The sequence below is a fragment of the Mustela erminea genome, chromosome 3, assembly GCF_009829155.1.
Source record: "Mustela erminea isolate mMusErm1 chromosome 3, mMusErm1.Pri, whole genome shotgun sequence".
In the NCBI taxonomy this organism is placed as follows: Eukaryota; Metazoa; Chordata; class Mammalia; order Carnivora; family Mustelidae; genus Mustela; species Mustela erminea.
The window spans coordinates 15,429,459-15,449,243 of NC_045616.1; the positions used below are offsets into that span (position 1 = coordinate 15,429,459).

The following is a 19,785-nucleotide window of genomic DNA, read 5'->3' on the forward strand; positions in this document are numbered from 1 at the left end:
ACACCCCCTCCCTTTGTGCATTAGAAGCACCTTGAGACTTTAGGAGAGTCTCTGGAGCATGAGTAGGTGGGAAGGATCAAGGACTCAGGTGCAGCTCACCGCAAAGGGCACGATATTCCTCTAGGGGGCAGCAGATCGCAGCCCAGGCTGCAGATGGGACAAGCCCAGGCAGCTCTCCCCAAACACCAAGGCCTGGGACCCAGCCCAGGATGATTAACTTTTAACCACAGAGATGGACCTTTGAAATGCCTTCCAGTTGATTCCATTGAAGAATCAGGCCTGGGCCACTTGTTTTTTTGTTTGTTTTTAAAGAATTTATTTATTTATTTATTTATTTATTTATTTATTTATTTTGAGAGAGAGATCACAAGTAGCCAGAGAGCAGGCAGAGAGAGGGGGAAGCAGACTCCCCGCTGACCAGGGAGCCTGATGCAGGGCACGATCCCAGGCCCCTGGGATCATGACCTGAGCCGAAGGCAGAGGCTTTAATCCACTGAGCCACCCAGGCGCCCCCCCACTGCCCAGGCCACTGTTTTACACATGAATTCACTTACAGGCAAGGATTCATGAGTTTGCTGAATTTGTAGAACCTGGGGCTGAGCTAGACTGGACCAGGAAGTTCTGCTAAACAGAGGGGTAGTCAAAAACAGAGTAACAGGGAAGTTAAGTGTGGTGGGAGCCACAGCCTGACCTGAAGCTGTCCAGTGCACAAGGATGTTCTGAAAAGTCACAGAACGGGGGGCGGCCCACGGAGGCAAATACAAGCAGGATTCCCCGGAGGTGTACTGCCTGCCATTGGTGGAAATCCTCTTGACGCCTGGACAGTTTTCATTCCCATGTAGGAAAACAAAACAGTTAATAACACATATATTTAGAAGATGGGATGTCTGTCATTTCTGCTTGAGAAGAATGGTGAGTGTGGTGGTCAGAAGAATCCAGGAGTTGTTTCTGCGTTTCTGCTCTGGAAACAGCCCGGAAGGTCCCCATCGACCCAAAGGGAGGAGCCCTGAACAGGAGTTCTATCGCAGGTGACGAGGGTGACACTGGGGGAGGATACTCTGAGTGGGGTCCCGCTGAGTTTGGAGGCCAAGGGGATCCTGAAAGTTGGATTTCCTACTGCATGACAGGGGCACTAAGCTGGAGAGGGAAACTTGGTTGTTGGTAGCATCTGGGGAGGGCCTGGGGGTAACATGGTCAGGGTTTAGTCTAACATGGTCCCTTAAGCAGTCTGGGTGGGATGGATAGGACAGGCCTGGAGTGGGAGCCTCGGTGTCTCATTAGAGGGTTCCCTGGTCATCTGGGCATCAGGAAAGGGTGACCTGGAATCTGTCTATGGAAACAAAGAGCCTGTGATGTTTTCAGGATTCCTCTTGAGCTAGAAAAACCCTGAGCCTGAGCTGACTTAAGAAGTTGCCCCTCCTTATAAAGCCCCCTTCCCTGCCTCCTCAGACGCTGTCCTGATATAGATGCCAGAAATCTGAAGGAGTAGGGACAGCTGGGGTGGATGGTCTCCAAGACTCGACTTTTATTCTGAGTGGGATCCAGAAACCTCCCATGCAGCTGATCTCCTGAAGTAAAAGACAAGGCCAGGATCATCATTCCTGGGTGTCCATGGGAAGATGGCTGGATTCTTTGTCTTTCATTTCATAAGCACTTATGCAGCTACTAAATTAGGAGCCCTACATGTTTCTCTGATGGTTACAAATAGTAAACTCAAACAGTCCTCAAGGCGTGTGTCATGAAAGATTTAACCACGCTCATTGGGCAGAGTGGGCGGTAGCTACTTCCTGGAGCTGGGACCAGACACCCACCACTGTGGCTCCAGAAGACATGACATTGTGGATACTGCTTCTGAAATACTTCCTGGGACAGTCCTTAAAAACTCCTGGGTTTGTTTTGTTTGTTTGTTTGTTTGTTTGTTTTTTTAAGAGGTAGAGTGCGCATGGGTGGAGAGGGAGGGGCAGAGGAAGAGAATCTCAAGCAGGCTGTGCACTGAGCATGGAGCCCAATGCAGGGCTCAATCTCAGGACCCTAAGATCATGACCTGAGCAGAAATCAAGAGTCGGTTGTTTAACCAACTAAGCCACCCAGGTACCCCTCAAAATTCATGATTTTTTTTTTTTAACATGGATGAATCTTTTTTTTTTTTTTAAGGATTTTATTTACTTTTTTGACAGAGAGTGAGCACAAGTAGGGGGAGCAGCAAGCAGAGGGAAAGGAAGAAGCAGGCTCTCTACTGAGCAGGGAGCCTGATGTGGAACTCGATCCCAGGACCCTGGGATCATGACCTGAGCTGAAGGCAGATGCTTAACAACTAAGCCACCCAGGTGCCCCCAAATTCCTGATTTTAATGGGACTGTGTGTCTGTTTTGATTTTTTTTTGTCTGACCCACTCATTTTACATCTTCAAAGTTCTGTTTAGGTCCTATTGATGTTCTTGAGTTCCTTCCTGTGCTCATGCTCTCCCCACGTGCTGGACCACAGGTAGGCTATTCATAACAGCTTCTTGAAGCCCTTGTCTAGTAATTTCACCCTCTCTATAATTTCTGGGCAATTTTCCTGCTGGTAGTTAATATCATGCCTGGCGATTTTATTATTTTTTTCTTTCTTCTTTAAACAGCATTTGGTAATTTTTTTTACAATATGTTTTTTTAAATAAGATTTTGTTTATTTATTTGACAGAGAGAGAACAAGTGGGCAGAGTGCCAGGCAGAGGGAGAGGGAGAAGTACGCTCCCTGCTGAGCTGAGAGCCTGACTACTTAGGGCTCCATCCCAGGATCCCAGATCATGATCTGAGCCAAAGGCAGGCACCCAACCTACTGAGCCACCCAGGCCTCCTCAGCATTCGGTAATTTATACAGAGGTCAGCATTGGGCATTTTACATTGTTAGGTATTGGATACTTTCTATTCCTTTAAATAATACTGGCTTTGTTCTGTGGTACAGTTAAGTACCATGAATCAAACTGACTTGACAACTTTTGAAAAGGTTTGTATTTTTCTTTGCTTCAGAAGGTCCAAGCTCTGATTTCCAGCAAAGGGCAAGAGGAAGAGGAACTGCTGGAAAATCCATAGAAGGAAGCCCGTAAAGATGAGGATCAGATCCTGAGATGAAGAGGGAATTTAGGGGCACCTGAGTGGCTCAGTGGGTTAAGCCTCTGCCTTTGGCTCAGGTCATGATCTCAAGGTCCTGGGATCAAGCCCCAAATCAGCTCTCTGCTCAGCGGGAAGCCTGCTTCCCTCCCCCTCTTCTCTGCTTGCTGCTTGCCTACTTGTGATCTCTTTCTCTCTGTCAAATGAATAAATAAAATCTTTAAAAAAAAAAAAAAAAAGGGAATTAAAACACTTCCGGGGAAGGGGGCACCTGGGTGGCTCAGTTGATTAAGCGTCTGCCTTCCACTCAGGTCATGATCCCAGGGTCCTGGAATCAAGCCTTGCATCAGGCTCCCTGCTCAGCGGGGAGCCTACTTCTCCCTCTCCCACTTCCCCGCCCCCAGCTCGCGCGCGCTCTCTCTCTCTCTGTCAAGTAAATAAATAAAATTTTAAAAATATATAAATAAATAAAACACCTCTGGAGGCCAGAGTTTACCACACACTCTTGAGGAGTCACGAGATGGTCCCACCAGGCCACGTGGTCCATGGGATGGGCCCAAAGGAGGCCGTGCTTCCACGAGTATCCCTCCTGCCCCATCCACAGCAAGGTGCCTTGCCCTACCTCAGAAGCCCAGTCCACAATGACCAAGGCAACATGGTCATCAGTGAGCTCACCCAGATCCTTTCCTCCCCGAGGCAGTGTTCCCACCACCCAGACGGAGGGGCAAGAGCAGGCAGAAAAAAAGAAACCTCCAGGGGCACCTGGTGGCTCAGTGGGTTAAAGCCTCTGCCTTCAGCTCCAGTCATGATCCCTGGGATCAAGCCCAGCATTGGGCTCTCAGTTTGTCGGGGAGCCTGCTTCCTCCTCTCTCTCTCTCTCTTTCTCTCTCTCTCTCTCTCTCTCTGCCTGCCTCTCTGCCTAATTGTGATCTCTGTCTGTCAAATAAATAAATAAAATCTTAAAAAAAAAAAAAGAACAGAAACCTCCAAAGTCAAACATGAACATATTTGAAAAGAAATTGCAGCTTATGTGCCCTCTGTGACCAGGACACCAAGACAAGGACAGACCTCAGGACAGAGGGAGCTAGAACCAGGCCAAGAGCGGGACCAAGAGATGAAGAGGAAGAGGCAGCCCAGCCACTGGGAGAGGCCCAAAGTGGACAATGAGCCCACAGACAGATAGAGGACCTGGGTTCTGCCAAGGAGCTAATCAAGTCTGTCAGGGAGGAGTTTGCTGTGTTTCTGACCGGAAACGCACGGGTTTCTCTGAAGAAGCCGGAGGACAGAATAGCGGGGAGATTTCTTACGCATGTTCAACAGGGACTCAGCCCGTGAATCAGACAGGAAGGGTTCATGGCCATGGGCAGTGTTGAGGCAGTGGAGTATAGGACTGGGGCACAGGAAAGGCCTTGGAGGCTGCTGGGGCTTTGATGGGAGTGGGGGATATCACAAGTGCATCAACACCCTTGAGTCTCTCTGCCCAAGGCTGCATTCCTGTCTGATGTCAAGATGTCTGGAGGGTGGAGAACCAGGAGCTTCAAAGAAACCAGAGGTTTCATTGCCGGTAGAGGAAGATGAAGACGATTATTGAGGGGAGGACTATAATGGAAGCCACTGGCATTGAAGTCAAAAGACCAAAATACTCATTCTCCCCAGGGATAGGTTCCCAAGGCTTTCTCTGCCATAGCCAGAATGCATACAACATTTCACTGTACAGTCATTCTGTTCCATTAAAGCTAGTTACCCTGCCCACGGAGCACTCGTCCTGAAGAACTTTTCCCCTGGGCTTTCTTAGAGTGGACATGGCCCCTGGGCATGGCTGGATCATTGGCAAGGATTCAGGAGGGTGAGTGATGTCCTCATGAACTCTCTATGTGCCTTTCTCTCTCTCAAGTCTTCCCAATACAGATGCAGCTGACCTCCCAGCTCACCGTTACCTGATCCAGGCCTGGACCACCACCCACCTTCCATCTGGAGAGAGGCTTTGGGACCCCCACACATGTTAGCTACACAGAGAATCCTCAGAAACCATAACGGAAGGCCTCAAACACGAACCCTCCATGGTCAAGTCCATGCCCATTTCCTGCCTTTCATCCCTGCAGAGTCCCTAGCAGCATGGATGGAACCCTTCTCTGATTATGATCCAGATCTGAACTTTAAGAAAATTTGAACCCAGACCCCAGTTCCGCTTAAGAGGTAAGATATATCCTGTGACTGGGGCTTGGGTGGGACCCTAAAACAGAACAAGGGGCAGGGAGGATGCTCAGCTTCCTCAGGAATCTGGGACCTGTCTTTCTACTCATCACCTCTCCCCTTTCCCTCCCGCACTGAGACTCCTTGACCATCCCAGGGCATCCTTCATGACCTGAACAAGATCCAGGTCTTATAAACAGTTTGAAGCTTGACCTTTGAGGGACAAAGGAATATCATAGTCCAATACTCGTGACTCTTTCTCTTCCTCAAAACCATCATGAAATTGAAAATTGAAACTGCGTAAGACAGACCTCCTCTCTTTCTACCTGAGGGCCAGTATTGGAAGGATCCCAGAATAATGGAGACAACAGCCAAGGGACAATTTGGAACTCAGCTTCCTGGGTGACTTAGGATGTCACTCTCCTCACTCTTCTCTCCCCAACATTCTTTCTGCACATAAGGGACACTTATAGATAAAGGAGTCTTTTGGTCACTTACAGGCATGCATGGGCTTGATCCACCTTACTGAGGTTGGAGTGGCCTGGTCTGGGCTCAGCTGCCCTTCTCCCTGGGAATCATTCTCCAGGTTGACTGGGGACTCTATGCTGTAAAGCAGATGCCCGTGGGTTCCCAGGCCCTGAATATGCTCAGTCTTCTTGGTCTCTGCTCCATGAGGTGAACAGAAGAAGCAGATGCCCCAGGCGTTCCAAGGGATCTAGGCACTTTCCCCTTTGTGTTCCCATCTGTAGGCTGGGGGCATCCTAGGCTATGGCCTCAAGACCCATACACTCAACCACCAGCTCCCTGTTCCCCATCTGTCCCAGGACTCCAGGGACAAGTCCATGCCATATGACAGTATGGAGTATGCCAAGTGTGTCATGGGAACGTCATGGTACTATGTTCCCTTGAAGACCCAGAAGTCAAGGTTACCTCTCACTCTGTGGTGCCCCAGAAACCAGTGTGAATGGCAAGGTATCCTGGGGCACAGACTTGGTCCGGGAACACCCATTGTCTGTGAGCGGTGGCATCTGGGGCTCTGAGCTTTCAGAACAAAGGCTCCGAAGTCGTATTATGCTTCTCTAGTGTTTGTGAATCACTATGAAGAGACCGATCGTCAGATCGCTCACAATTTCGCATCATCTCAGAGAACAGGACAAAGAGCAATTTACCACTGAGAGCAGAAACATCTCAACCTTGAATGCCCCTGACCAACATCGGGAACCATAGACTGTAGGCTGGTCAGGCTCACCTGGGATTAGATCAAGTCTGATGAGCGAGAGCTGACCAAATCTGTGTGGCAAATCTGCAAGATTTTGGCCTAGGTCGTGAGGTCATGGATCCTTGGATGAAGCCCAGTGTTGGCGGGGGGTGGGGGGGGGGTGGGGGGGGGTGGGGGGGGTGGGGGGGGTGGTCCCTGCTCAGCGGGGATCTGCTTGAGGATTCACTCCCTCTGCCCCTCCCCGCACTTGCTTGTGTGAAAACACTCTCTCTCTTTCTCAAAGTAAATAATTAAAATATTTTAAAAATTGTTTTTAAAAGTTTAGAGAGTCTCCAGGAAATTCTCCCATATTACCACATTGTGTCGAGAAGCTAATAAAGTCTCTGTTTCGCTGAATGCTATAAGCTAATTTAGGCAGAAACCACTGAAAATCTCTCGGTACCTCTAGGGCCATGGTTCTCAAAACTGTGTCTATTAGAACGAAGCGCAAAAACTTTTTTAACAAACAACGTAAATCCCACCATGTGCTAATCACTCCCAGGGCTGAAGAGTAGAATTCTAGTTAATTCTATATTAAGCAATATATTTTTTAAAGGTTTTATTTGTTTAAGAGAGAGAGAAAGCGAACATGAGAGGGGGGAAGGTCAGAGGGAGAAGCATGACTCCCTGTGGAGCAGGGAGCCCAATGTAGGACTCAGTCTGCGACTCTGGGATCATAACCTGAGCCGAAGGCAGTTGCTTAACCAACTGTGCCACCCAGGCACCTGCTTAGGCGTTTTGAAAAGCCTTCCAGGGGACTTCAGTGCACATAGCGAGAAGCAGCGTCGTTCTCACAGGGCATTTGGTTCATTTGCGGTGAGCACAAGACCCTTGGTGTCAGCAAGTTTGCAGAGGAATAGGAGAGGAGGCACCCTCCACTTGTAAAGTTCTTGAAGAGGTAAAGGAGGGCAGAACACCTTGCGCGATCCGCGGGGAGTCTCAGAGTCAGTGAAGACCTCGCAGGGAGGGTGTGCATTGTTCATCAGACCTGAGAGCTGATACCAGTTAGGTGACTGGGAGGGGTGGAGGGGAGAGGGAAAGGCAAAGGGGGCAGAGCTATGGGCCATGAGCCAAAGATACTGCCCACCATATTGGAAATGAGAGAAGGTCAACGTGGCTGAAGCATGTGTACTGAGCAGGATCTGGATGAGATGTGATGATGTCCAGGAAGGGGCCCGAGGAACTGGGATTGCAGGCAGTAACCAGGTTAGTCTGGATTTTATCCTTGGAGAAATGCAGGCAGAGTTATCAACTGCTGTCATCCATCAAAGGGTTCCTGAATGCCTGAAATACGCCAATGCTGGGGTGTGGGGCGCGTCGCGGGGCCGGCCGGAGACCCCCACTAGGGGCTGAGCAGGATGGCGAGTGTCGCGAACCCGGAACGCGCAGAGGAACGACACCAGGCTCGGGAGGTCTGTCGAAGCAGGATCTCACTTTATTGAGCAGGGCAGCGGCTTATATGGGGTGAGGGAAGGGAAGTGAGGTCAGCAAAGTGGGGGCCAATGGGGATGTGCCGTGTTGGCGGGAGTTGGGAGAGACACGCCCTGCAGGGGGTGGAGGCTCCCGGGAAACGAAACTGATGGGAAACCGAAACCGCCACTTTGGCGCCTTTGTGGTTGGCCATGTGGGTTCCCGATCCGGAAGAGAAGGCCACCCGGCGCCATCTTAGCCTCTTGGGGCCCAACACTGGGGAATGGAAGTAAGTTTCCCAGACATTGAATAAGTGAGATTTTAGGACTTTCTGTTTGAATGGAAGCTGCCGCTGAGAGCCTTTGGACTTGGAATAGAACTAACCATTGGCTCTCCCAGCTCCCCAGCTTCCTGACTGTCCCTGCATGCACATTTTGGGAGTTGCCACCCTCCATAATCACATGAGCCAGGTCTTTTTTCCTTTTCCTTTTTCTTTTTTTTAAAGATTTGACAGAGAGGGAGAGAGAGAGAGTACAAGAAGGGGGAGCTGCAGAAGGAGAGGGAGAAGCAGGCTCCCCACTGAACAGGGAGCTCGATGCAGGGCTTGATCCTATGACACTGGGATTGTAACCTGAGCCAAAGGCTGAGCCACCCATGCACCCCACACGAACCAGTTCTTATAAAAATATGTTTTTATATAAATCATACACATATACACACACACTCAGAGATCTATTGGTTCTGTTTCTCTGAAGAACCCTAATAAAATCACTTTGTGCTCCTGATTTTTCCTTTACTGTCTTGAAAAAAGTGAGAATAGTATCTTTATAATTGCTGTTGAAGGCCCTCATCTACTGATTCTATCATCCATGTCTTTTCTAGAACTATTTTTATTAATTGATTAATCATAATCATATAATTGTAATTGTAATAATTATAATTGTAATTATAATTATAATTGTAATTATAATTGATTAATCATAATCATATAATTATAATTATTGATTAATTGATTAACATTATTTTTGTTGGTTAATTTTAATCTCCTTGTGAGTTATATTTTCCTGCTTCTTTCCATCTTTTATATATACATATATAAAATATATGTATATATATATATATATATTTTTTTTTAACTCTATGCCAGTGTCAGTTTTATGTTGTTTGTGCTGGAATTTGTTATATACCTTTAAAGATTTGAGCTCTTTTGGGCACCTGGGTGACTCAGTGGGTTAAAGCCTCTGCCTTCAGCTCAGATCATAATCCCAGAGTCCTGGCATCAAGACTGCATTGGGCTCTCTGCTCATCAGGGAGCCTGCTTCCTCCTCTCTCTCTGCCTACCTCTCTGCCTACTTGTGACCTCTGTCAAATAAATAAATAAAATCTTTAAAAAAATTTTTTGAGTTCTTTTTTGATGATGCTCGTGGGTGGCTTTGAAATCATTTGACCTTTCTAAGGCTGACTTTTCAGCTTCCGTGCTATTCTGATTTATAATAAGAAATAATACGATCTTCATCTCTATTTCTGGTGCAGAACTTCAAAAACCTAAGTGACAAGGTTTCCTAAGAGAGCTGGAAAGGTGTCTTTTGTTATGTTAATGAAGTGACTTTCTGATTCCCACCTAAGGGTGCCCCCTGGTTGCCAGGAAACCAAACCTGTGATTGGAGAGTTGGAACTCTTAGTCCCACCCCCCGATTCTGGGGGCGGGAAAGGGGGTTAGAGGTTGAATCAATCACCAAAGGCCAACAATTTAATCAATCATGCCCATGCAACCACACGTCTATAAAAACTCAAGCATTTCAGAGAGCTTCCGCTTGGTGAGCATGTGGAGATCTGGGGAGAGTGGGACATCGAAAGAGGGCATGGAAGCTCTTTGCTCTTTCCACTGAACCTTGCCCTACACATCTCTTCCTTCTGGCTCTTCTGAGTCACATCCTTTTATAACACACTAGTGATCCAGGAAGTAAAATGTTTCTGAGTTCTGTGCACCACCCTAACACCTTAATTGAACCCAAGGGAGAAGGTCACCTCTGATTTATAGCCAGCTGGTCAGAAATACAGGTTAGCAACTTGGCAGCTGAAGTCTACAGAGGGGTGTGGGAACCTCCGATCTACAGCTGGTCACTCAGAAGACTGTTGCTCAGAAGTAACATGGGTTTGCAACTGGCATCTGAAAGGGCATGAAAGGTCAGTCCTATAGGACTTGGGAAATCTGATTCTATCACCAGGTAGGTAAGTGTCCAAACTGAATTGAATTGTAGAACAGGGGCACCTGAGTGGCTCAGTAGGTTAAGCCTCTGCCTTCGGCTCAGGTCATGATCTCACAGTCCTGGGATCGAGCCCCACATCGGGCTATCTGCTCAGCAGGGAGCCTGCTTCCCCCTCTCTCTCTGCCTGCTTCTCTGCCTACTTGTGATCTCTGTCTGTCAAATGGATGAATAAAATCTTAAAAAAAAAAAAAAAAGAATTGTAGAACAACCAGGCAAACCAGTTACGAGAACTTTTCAGTAGCCTAGGGGAAAGGTGATGCTGAGTTAGACCAGATGATCAGCCATGGAAAAACATCCAGGAAGTGTCCTGATGGCACAGGTGGGGGACATGAAAAGAAGAGGCTTCTCCTTGAGCTGCCAGGTGGACAGCTGAGCCCTTAGGGATACTGGGCTACTGAGATTAAACACACACTGCAGATGGGAGTCCCAACAGTCTCTTGAAGGATGGAAGCCCCCATTCTGACATCACTGTTTTGAAGCCCCAAAAGAAGGAGGACCAAAGGTTTGTGCAATGAGATCTGGTCAGCAGTTGTTTGTGGCCAGGATCCAACATTTACAGAAGAGGACTTCATCATCAGGGAGGTAGGGGGCTGAGGAGTGGTTTGAAGGGCCTTAGGCTGGCTCCATTCGTGGTTGCAGGGAGAGCTGGTCTTGGGAATGTGTGCCCTGGAATGACATTAGCTCAACAGGTCCAGCTTGGGCTAAGATATTAGAAATGTGGTGTGTGGCGATTAGGAATTTGGAACCTGATTTAAAGGCATCCAAGTAGCAATGTAAGTTCCAAATACACTGAAATTTGAGATAATCCAGATATTCATCAATAGGAATCTGGTTGAATTAACTATGGTACATCTATACAGAGCAATTCTATTCTCTGCAGCTTTATTTTTTTTAAGATTTTTTATTTATTTCAGAGAGAGAGAGAGAGAGAGCATGAGAGGGGGGAGGGTCAAAGGAAGAAGCAGAGTCCCTGCCAAGCAGGGAACCCAGTGTGGGACTCCATCCCAGGACTCCATGACCTGAGCAGAAGGCAGTCGATTAACCAACTGAGCCACCCGTGTGCCCTCTATGCAGCTTTAAAAAAGGATAAGAGGGCGCCTGGGTGGCTCAGTGGGTTAAGCCATTGCCTTCGGCTCAGGTCATGATCTCAGGGTCCTGGGATCGAGTCCCGCATTGGGCTCTCTGCTCAGCGGGGAGCCTGCTTCCCTCTCTCTCTCTCTTTGCCTGCCTCTCTGCCTACTTGTGATCTCTCTCTGCCAAATAAATAAATAAAATCTTAAAAAAAAATAAGAAATAAAAAAGGATAAGAAAATCTCCATAAATTCCACAGTGGAGTGATGGATCCATGGAATATATTACTTTCTTGAAAAAAAGATGGAGAAGTGTGTATTGCAATTTCATCAGAGAAAGGAGATAGAATTATATATTATAATGTACATAAAATATATAAACATATATATCTAATTTTGCATATTTCATACAAAAAAGATAGACCCAACAAAAAGACAAGGCCCCAATAAAATAAAGCAGTGGTCTGGAAGACACTGGAAAAAAAATGATGGAGGGGACAGGAATATAATCTAGATATCTTCTAAGATATCTTGTCTCACAGTTTTGATGGTGGAGTTATATAATTATAAAACTGGTAAGTAAAAACGAAAAAAAAAATCCCTAAAAGCTGAGAGGACGATGATACAAGGTCACCTCCTCATAGTTCTATGGGGTGGACAGCTCCACATGCATGCTCCCAAGTACAGCAGTGAGAACGAGTCTGGTAAACCGAGTGCTCTCAGAAAATAGGCCAGGGTCTTTCCCTCCTTCTGTGGTCAGGGGAGAAACCACAAACTTGAGTTTTGGCACCACTTTTTGGAAAACACAAGAGAGGGAGCCAGATGAGAACCAGAGAAGACATAAAAGCTTAAGAATTAGGCCAGAAGAAGGAAACGCCTAGGTGGCTCAGTTGGTTAAGTGTCTGCCTTCGGCTCAAGTCATGATCCCAGGGTCCTGGGATTGAGTCCAACATTGGGTCCCCCGCTCTGCAAGGAGCCTGCTTCTCCCTCTGCTTGAGCTCACTTGCTCTTTCTCTCTTGCTCTCTGACAAATAAATAAATAAAATCTTATTAGGGCCAAAAAAGGAAGCATGAAGCTTGGAACAAGTGTATACAAGCTAGGTTGGAGAAAACTCCACATATAACAGGATCAACAAACAGTATACCCCCATATCAAAGCCAATGGTAGAGATTTGAGAAAGCACATGCTACTTCATTTTTTTTTTAAGATCTTATTTTTTCAGTTGAAAGAGAGAGACAGAGAAAGCACAAGCAGAGGGAGAGGCAGAGGAAGAGGGAGAACCAGTCCCCACTGAGCTGGGAGCCTGATGCAGGACTCCACCCCAGGACCCTGGGACCATGACCTGAGCCAAAAGCAGATGCTCAACTGACTGAGCCACCCAGGTGCCCCAAGTCGCTTATTTAAATATATATGTATCCTTGAAAACTATGCTACATGTTTAAAAAAATATATTTTTTTAAAGTATTTAAAAAAAAACAGCAAAATTGACACTGCATTACAAATCACATTTTCTTTTTCACTCAGTGTTAAGCTCTCTGGTCTGAATTGCTATATGTAAATTTAGTTCATTGCCTTAACTGATGTGTAGTATATACTTGACCCTTAAACAACACAGATTTGAACTGTGTGGGTCTATTTATACATAGGTTTTTTTAAATAAATAAAGTGCAGTACTGTAAATGTATTTTCCTTACGATTTCCTTAATATTTTCTCTAGCTTACTTTACTATAAGAATACAGTGTATAATACATGTAACATACAAAATGTTTTAATGGACTATTGACATTATCTGCAAGGCTTCCCATCCACCATAGGCTCTGAGTAGTTAAGTTTGGTGGGAGTCAAAAGTTACACACAGATTTTCAAAGGTGCAGCAGGGGTCTGCGGCTCTAACCCCTGCACCGTTCAAGGATCAACTGTGTACCATTTCATTTGCCCACTTGCCTAGTGAGGAACATCTACATTTCCTCCCATCACTAAATGTCAAAGAGTATCCTCACGCTTGTTGCCCTATGGAATTAAATGGACTTCCGGTGGGCTTCTTTATTTCCGGTGGGCTTCTGTTCCACTATTCCCATGACCACTTTCTTCTCTCCCTTTAGCCCCGCTTGTCCTATCTGCCAAGAGTCCTCCTCTTATCCTACTTAAAGACGACCCTCCTCAGTTATTCCTTCAGTCCCCAGTTGGTTTCCTTCATACATATATAAAATGTTTAAGTATTTGGGGGCATCAGGGTGGCTCAGTCGGCTAAGTGCCCAACTCTAGGTTTTGGCTCAGGTTATGATCTCAGGGTCATGAAATCAAGCCCTGCACTGGGCTCCACGCTCAGCAGGGGCCCGCTTGAAAATTCTCTCCCTCTGCCCCACATCCTGTTATCTCCCTCTCTCTAAAATAGTCTTTTTTAAAGAGATTTTTATTTGACAGACAGAGATCGCAAGTAGGCAGAGAGGCAGGCAGAGAGAGAGGAGGAAGCAGGCTCCCTGAGGAGCAGAAAGCCCAATGTGGGGCTCGATCCCAGCACCCTGGGACCATGACCTGAGCTGAAGGCAGAGGCATTAACCCACTGAACCACCCAGGTGCCTAAAATAATCTTTTAAAAAGGTTGAAATATTTTATTCTATTTTCTTTCTCTCTCCCCCACTGGAATCTAAGCTCTCCGAGGGCAAATACTTTGGTATACTTTTGTATTCTTGGCACCCAGATCAGTGTGTCATTTAAGCACATGGCATAAGAACTTGACAATTCTGGGCACCGGGGTGGTTCAGTTGTTAAGTGTCTGCCTTGGGATCAGGTCATGATCCCAGGGTCCTGAGATCCAGCCCCACATGGGGCTCCCTGCTCAGCGGGAAGCCTGCTTCTCCCTCTCCCACTCCTCCTGCTTGTGTTCCCCTCTCTCTGTCAAATAAATAAAATCTTAAAAAAAAAAAAAGTAAAAGAAGAACTTGACAATTCTACAGTAAAAGAAAGGGCCAATCCCAGAAGATTCGAAGACAAATATATATGACATGTTTTCAGACTTTCATGTGGGCTTCTACAACGTTCAGAAGACACTCAGGAGTTAGGTAAATATATTTTCCCTGCCATGGTTTCACTGGGTGGTGGACAGCTGAGACTATTGGTAAGAAGGGGTTGAGAAAGTAACTTATTAACCTGCTCTGGAAGCCCTTTTTTTGGAGGCAGTGGAAATTCACAAAAAACCCTATCCTTTTCCCTCCTGAACCCCTGAATTAAATCTCTTCCAGCACTCTTTGACTCCCCTCCTCACATACACGGAGCAAAGTGGTTTGTGTATCAGTGAACTCTTCTAGCACTGTCTGGTGGGACTGAATCCTGCTTATAAATTCTGTGCTGGGTGAATCCCATCACAACCAGTGTCAGGAAATGTGGGAGGAACGGGGGATGTTACCCATTTGGGCAGCATGGGATGCAGGTATGTCCTTTGTAAATTGCAGTCAAACAGTTAATGAAGCCTGCTGAGGCCTTTGATGACCTGGGTGGGCTGGAGATAATGTGACCCATTGTTTCATCATAAGCCGTCCTCCATGATACATCACCATGGAGAGTAGTTGGGTTTTTTTTTCAAGACAGACTCCTTTGGTGTTACTGAAAGATGGGCTCGGCATATTTTCCATAAACACTAATGAAAGTAAGTTGCTATATACTTTGTTCTAGGAGTTGAGGCACTAGCAAAATAGTTAAACACAAGTACTTTGGAGCAAGCAAGGCTAAGACTGAATCTTGGTTCCGGTATTTGTTAACCGGCATCTAGAGCAAGTAACCAAAGTTCGATCACTTTACAGAGTTGTTTAGATTATTAAATGAGGCGACAGTGGTTAGCATATAATGGGTAGTTAATTGATAGCTAAACACAAATGAAAAATCTAATTGAACACAGATTGGTAATTATAAGGAATACGTAACTTAAGACAAGTTATAACTCTGTGAAAGGATTGGTTATGCCTTTGTAAAGGTTTTGCTATAGAGATGATAAGGTTTGGTTAAAATTAATTTACTTGATCATTTAGACTTTTCCTCTGGAACTCTGCTCTCATAGATGACTGTTTTTTCTTTCTTTTTTTTAAATTTAGATTTATTTATTTGACAGAGATCACAAGCAGGCAGAGAGGCAGGCAGAGAGAGAGAGGGGGGAAGCAGGCTCCCTCCTGAGCAGAGAGCCTGCTGTGGGCCTTGATCCCAGGACACTGGGATCATAACCTGAGCCGAAGGCAGAGGCTTAACCGTCTGAGCCACCCAGGTGCCCCAGATGACTGTTTTCTATGTCTGGAATTAAGCAAGTAGAATAACGGTGCTAGACTATACAAGAACATTCCTCTGCTTACTCTTCAAAACTAAGATTTTTTTTTAATTAATTAACTATTTTTGGGAGAGAGAGGGTGCGAGCATGAGTGGGGTGGGGGGAGGAGCACAGGGAGAGCAGACTCTTCATTTAACAGGGAACTGGATGTGGGTCTCTGCCTGAGGACCCTCGGATCACAACCTGAGCCGAAGGCAGATGCTTAACACCCAGGTACCCAACACTTAAGATTAAATACTCCAAATGAGGGGCGCCTGGGTGGCTCAGTTGGTTAAGCGACTGCCTTTGGCTCAGGTCATGATCCTGGAGTCCCAGGATCAAGTACCACATCGGGCTCCCTGTTCTGCAGGGAGTCTGCTTCTCCCTCTGACCTCTTTTCTCTCATGCTCTCTCTCTCTCAAATAAATAAATGAAATCTTAAAAAAAAAATAATAACCCTGGGGATAAAAATATATGTTAATAAAAAATAAAAAAATTTTTTTAAAGTTTTTAAATAAATAAATAAATAAATAAATACTCCCCATGACATTAAAACAAGACAGCAACAACAAAGTAGACTCTGCTATTGGGTAACACTTTTCTGTGATATCTATAAATGCCTCTGTAGGTATCTTTCCATTTGGCTGCCTTTTTTTTTTCTTTTAAGATTTAGAGAGAGAGAGAGAGAGAACACACAATCAGGGGGAGCATAGAGCCCAATGTGGGGCTGGATCCCACTACCCTGAGATCGTGACTGGAGCCAAAATCAAGACTTGGACCCCAAACTGTCCAAGACTTTCACTGGGCTGCCTTGTGACAAACGTTGTATTGCTGTTTGAGCAGCACTGTGCATGGTCCTGACCACATTTTTTTTTTTAAGATTTTATTTATTTGACACACAGAGAGAGAGAGAGATCACAAGTAGACAGAGAGGCAGGCAGAGAGAGGGGGAAGCAGGCTCCCCACTGAGCAGAGAGCCTGAGGTGCGGCTTGATCCCAGGACCCTGAGATCGTGACCTGAGCCAAAGGCAGAGGCTTAACCCACTGAGCCACCCAGGTGCTCCTGACCACATTGTCTTATAACCTCTTAAGACAAAAATTTCTCAGCAAAAAGGAAAAAAGCAAGTTTTCTTTGGTGCCATCTTTAATTTATGCCTCTATATAGGCAGCAAGCTGAACCCCACTTTACCTTGCAAGATGGCCCAGTCCACTCAGTTCAACACTCCATCTGATAGATGTCCCTGATGCAGTATGGGTAATCAGTTGGAAAACCAGTAAATTTCACGTTTTGGGCAAAATTGGTTGGCGAATCTTGGTGGCTCCAGGCATAAGAGTATGCTGTGGCTACCTGTTTTGGCACCTCATCTCTAACTGGCATGTAGTCAAGAGGAAGGGAATGGATCTAGTTGGGGGCAGCATCTCAGAGATGGACTGGAAGGATGGGCAAGATTTAAAGTTTTATCTACAGAAATGTTGTCTATTCCAGAGGAGAATAATACTGTCCGTTTCATTCTATAGCACAAAGAATTTTCATTTCCAGTTTTCCAATTATCTTTTTAACAAGTGTGTCATGATCTCCATGAGGACTTACATATTTTCTACTTCACGTTTTGAAGGCCTTTGGTTATCCTAAGTAGGTTGCCCAGGTTTCTACGGATATCAGATCACAAAATTACAGGGACTTCCTTTCACCTAACAATATACAAGAGCTCAGGTTTTCGACATGAGCTTATACCCAAACCCATTCAAACCTGTCCTCCCAAACCTGATTTCTGGCTTTCCCTTTTATTCTATAAATCCTCATCAGGATGAATACAGAATCCCCTTGACGCTTTTCAGTACTAAGGATATCTGACCCCTTCCCAGCATTTGGCACTGCCAGCTTTTCCTTCGTTTCAGCTCTTCTCCCACCAGCTTTCTCTGACCATATTTCTGGTTCTCCTCTCCTTCTGATCATTCCTACCCAGGCTCTTTCCCTCCTTTCCTTGAAAGCGTTTCCTAGGGCTCCGACTGGTTCTCTTTCCCCTACACACAATGGAGAATCTCCTAGGGACTCTCAGAACTGCAAAATACTTCAGTTGAGCTAATAGATGCTAGCTAACTCTGCCTCGGTTAAAGGAAACCCACCCAGCAGGGACGCAAAAGTGGGAGCTTTGTTAGGGGAATTGTCCAGCTACTATCAGCCGGGGGGAACCAGAAACCACAACAGGGTCCTTACAGGGCAGAACCCTGTAAGGAGCCTCAGCAGAAACTTCATTTTTTGTTGTGTCCTTCTGATGAGGAGCACGGGCCTCAAAAGAAGAAGCAACCTGAGCTTATTTTCTGAGTCATCCTCTTTATTTATCTCACTCCATTTTAGACCAGAAGCTCCCAGGCGGGCCGGACTTCTCCTGTCCTGTTCACTGAACTGCCCCCAGCACCAGCTCCGGGCCTGGCACAGGGCAGGTTTGGGGGCTTGGCTGTTGGCTTGTTGGGACGGAGGGAGACCGAGTGACGACAGCTCAAGGGCCATAGTGCGGTCCACTTGAGCAAGACAGCAGGACAGGCGGCCACCGCGGATTCTGCCGAGGGATGCCGCAATCGGTCCCACCTCAAGGAGCAGACTCATCCCACCACGTTAGGGCAGAGACCCATCTAGACTCCACCGCAGTGAAAACAACCTCAAGGGTCCCCTCCACCACCCACACTCCCAGGCCTCCGGGCGGAGTCCACCCGGGCCGCGCAGCCGCAGTGTGGAGGGCCGAACCCGGCCCTGCGCGCCACAGAAGCCCCGCCCCTTACGCGAAGCGGCGGGAGCGCGCGAGCCTCTGTCACGCAGGCGCGTTCGCGCGGCGTAGGTGGCGCTAGAGGCCGCCGGGGGTTTGTGAGGAAACGGAGCTGCCGCCATTTTGTGGGGTGTTTGTCGCAGCGGCTGGAGAGAGACGACGGCGGTTTGGAGACGTTTTTCGGCCAGAAGGCCTTTTGCTTTTCCGGAGGTGAGGTTTTGGGTGGGTTGGGTGGCCTTTTACGTTCTTTTAAGTCTCGAAGCGAGGTGTCGGAGAAACGACCCAGTTCGGGGCCTTGGCGATCGGGGTTTCTTCGGAGCACAGCCCCGCTGGTGGCCTTTGAAACCTAGAGCTGCTCAGGTGCCCTGGTAGGTTTAAAGTCTTGGGGCGGCGGGGCCGCGGTTCCGTCGCTGACTCGTCTTTGATGGCCCCGGCCGCTCGCACCGCGGCTCCAGGAGCCCTGGCTCGTGCCGCCGGCAAGAGCCAGGACCTACCGGGAAGACCCTTTGAGAGCCGCCCTTGAGGGCTTGTGCAGTCGGAGATCGAGTTCTCCTCAGAGTGCCGGGTCTCTGCCCGTTGGTAGCGTTCCGGGGGTTTTCCAGAGTCAGAGCCTCTAGCCTCAGCTGCGAGTGCGCCAGAGGCCCTGGCCAGGTGCCTGGGGCGGGGTGGGGACTGACTGCGCGTCGGGGGAACTGCAAGTCTGCGAGTCCAGGTGGTGGAGTTGAGCTTGTGCGCGTGAGAGGCCAACTGTGGAGGGGTCCGTGCCTCGTGCAGCGCTGTTGTTGCCCCCCACCCCCGCCGAAACGGAGCATAGCGTTGCTGCGCAGATCTGCATTTCCGAAACTGGGGCCTCAGGTTGTCCTTGATTACCTAAGCGCCACCCCCACCCCCACCCCTACCCCCACCCTCCAGCCTAGTCTTGCTTTATAGCCGTCCTGGTGTGACTGTGCTCCGGGCACACACTCCTCCCGACGTCTCGTTAGCGGTTAAGTGCAGTCCTTCCGGAGCCATCTAATCGGAACTTTCCCCCATTTCCATTTTTTAAAGCCCTGCACACGGGGGCTTAAAAGGTTAAAAGGCGGGGCGCTTGGGTTAAAGCCGCTGCCTTCGGCTCAGGTCATGATCCCAGGATCCTGAGATCGAGCCCCGCATCGGGCTGTCTGCTCAGCAGGGAACCTGCTTCCCCCTCTCTCTCTGCCTGCCTCTCTGCCTACTTGTGATCTGTCTGTCAAATAAATAAATAAAATCTTAAAAAGAAAGTTAAAAGGCTTAAAAGGTTAAAGCCTCTGCCTTCGCCTCAGGTCATGGTCCCAGGGTCCTGGGATCGGTCCGCATCCGGTTCTCTGCTCAGCAGGGAGCCTGCTTCCCCCTCTCTGCCTACTTGTGGTCTCTGTCTGTCAAATAAAATAAAATAAATAAAGCCAAGTACAC

At 47.4% G+C, this 19,785-nt stretch overlaps 1 protein-coding gene across 3 annotated transcripts in view; it reads left to right on the forward strand.

Moving 5' to 3' along the window:
• Nucleotides 1–14,849: 14,849 nt before the first annotated feature.
• CLK4 (CDC like kinase 4) overlaps nt 14,850–19,785 on the forward strand; it is a 29,751-nt gene continuing 24,815 nt past the window's right edge. Inside the window, exon 1 of one of the 3 annotated variants that reach the window (XM_032335344.1) lies at nt 14,850–14,941. In XM_032335344.1, coding sequence (XP_032191235.1) covers nt 14,936–14,941 — 6 coding nt within the window. In that variant the 5' untranslated portion in view covers nt 14,850–14,935. Of the gene's footprint in view, nt 14,942–18,408; nt 18,565–18,598; nt 18,723–19,785 lie in introns of those variants that run through there. The other 2 variants (XM_032335346.1, XM_032335347.1) reach the window with 2 other exon arrangements.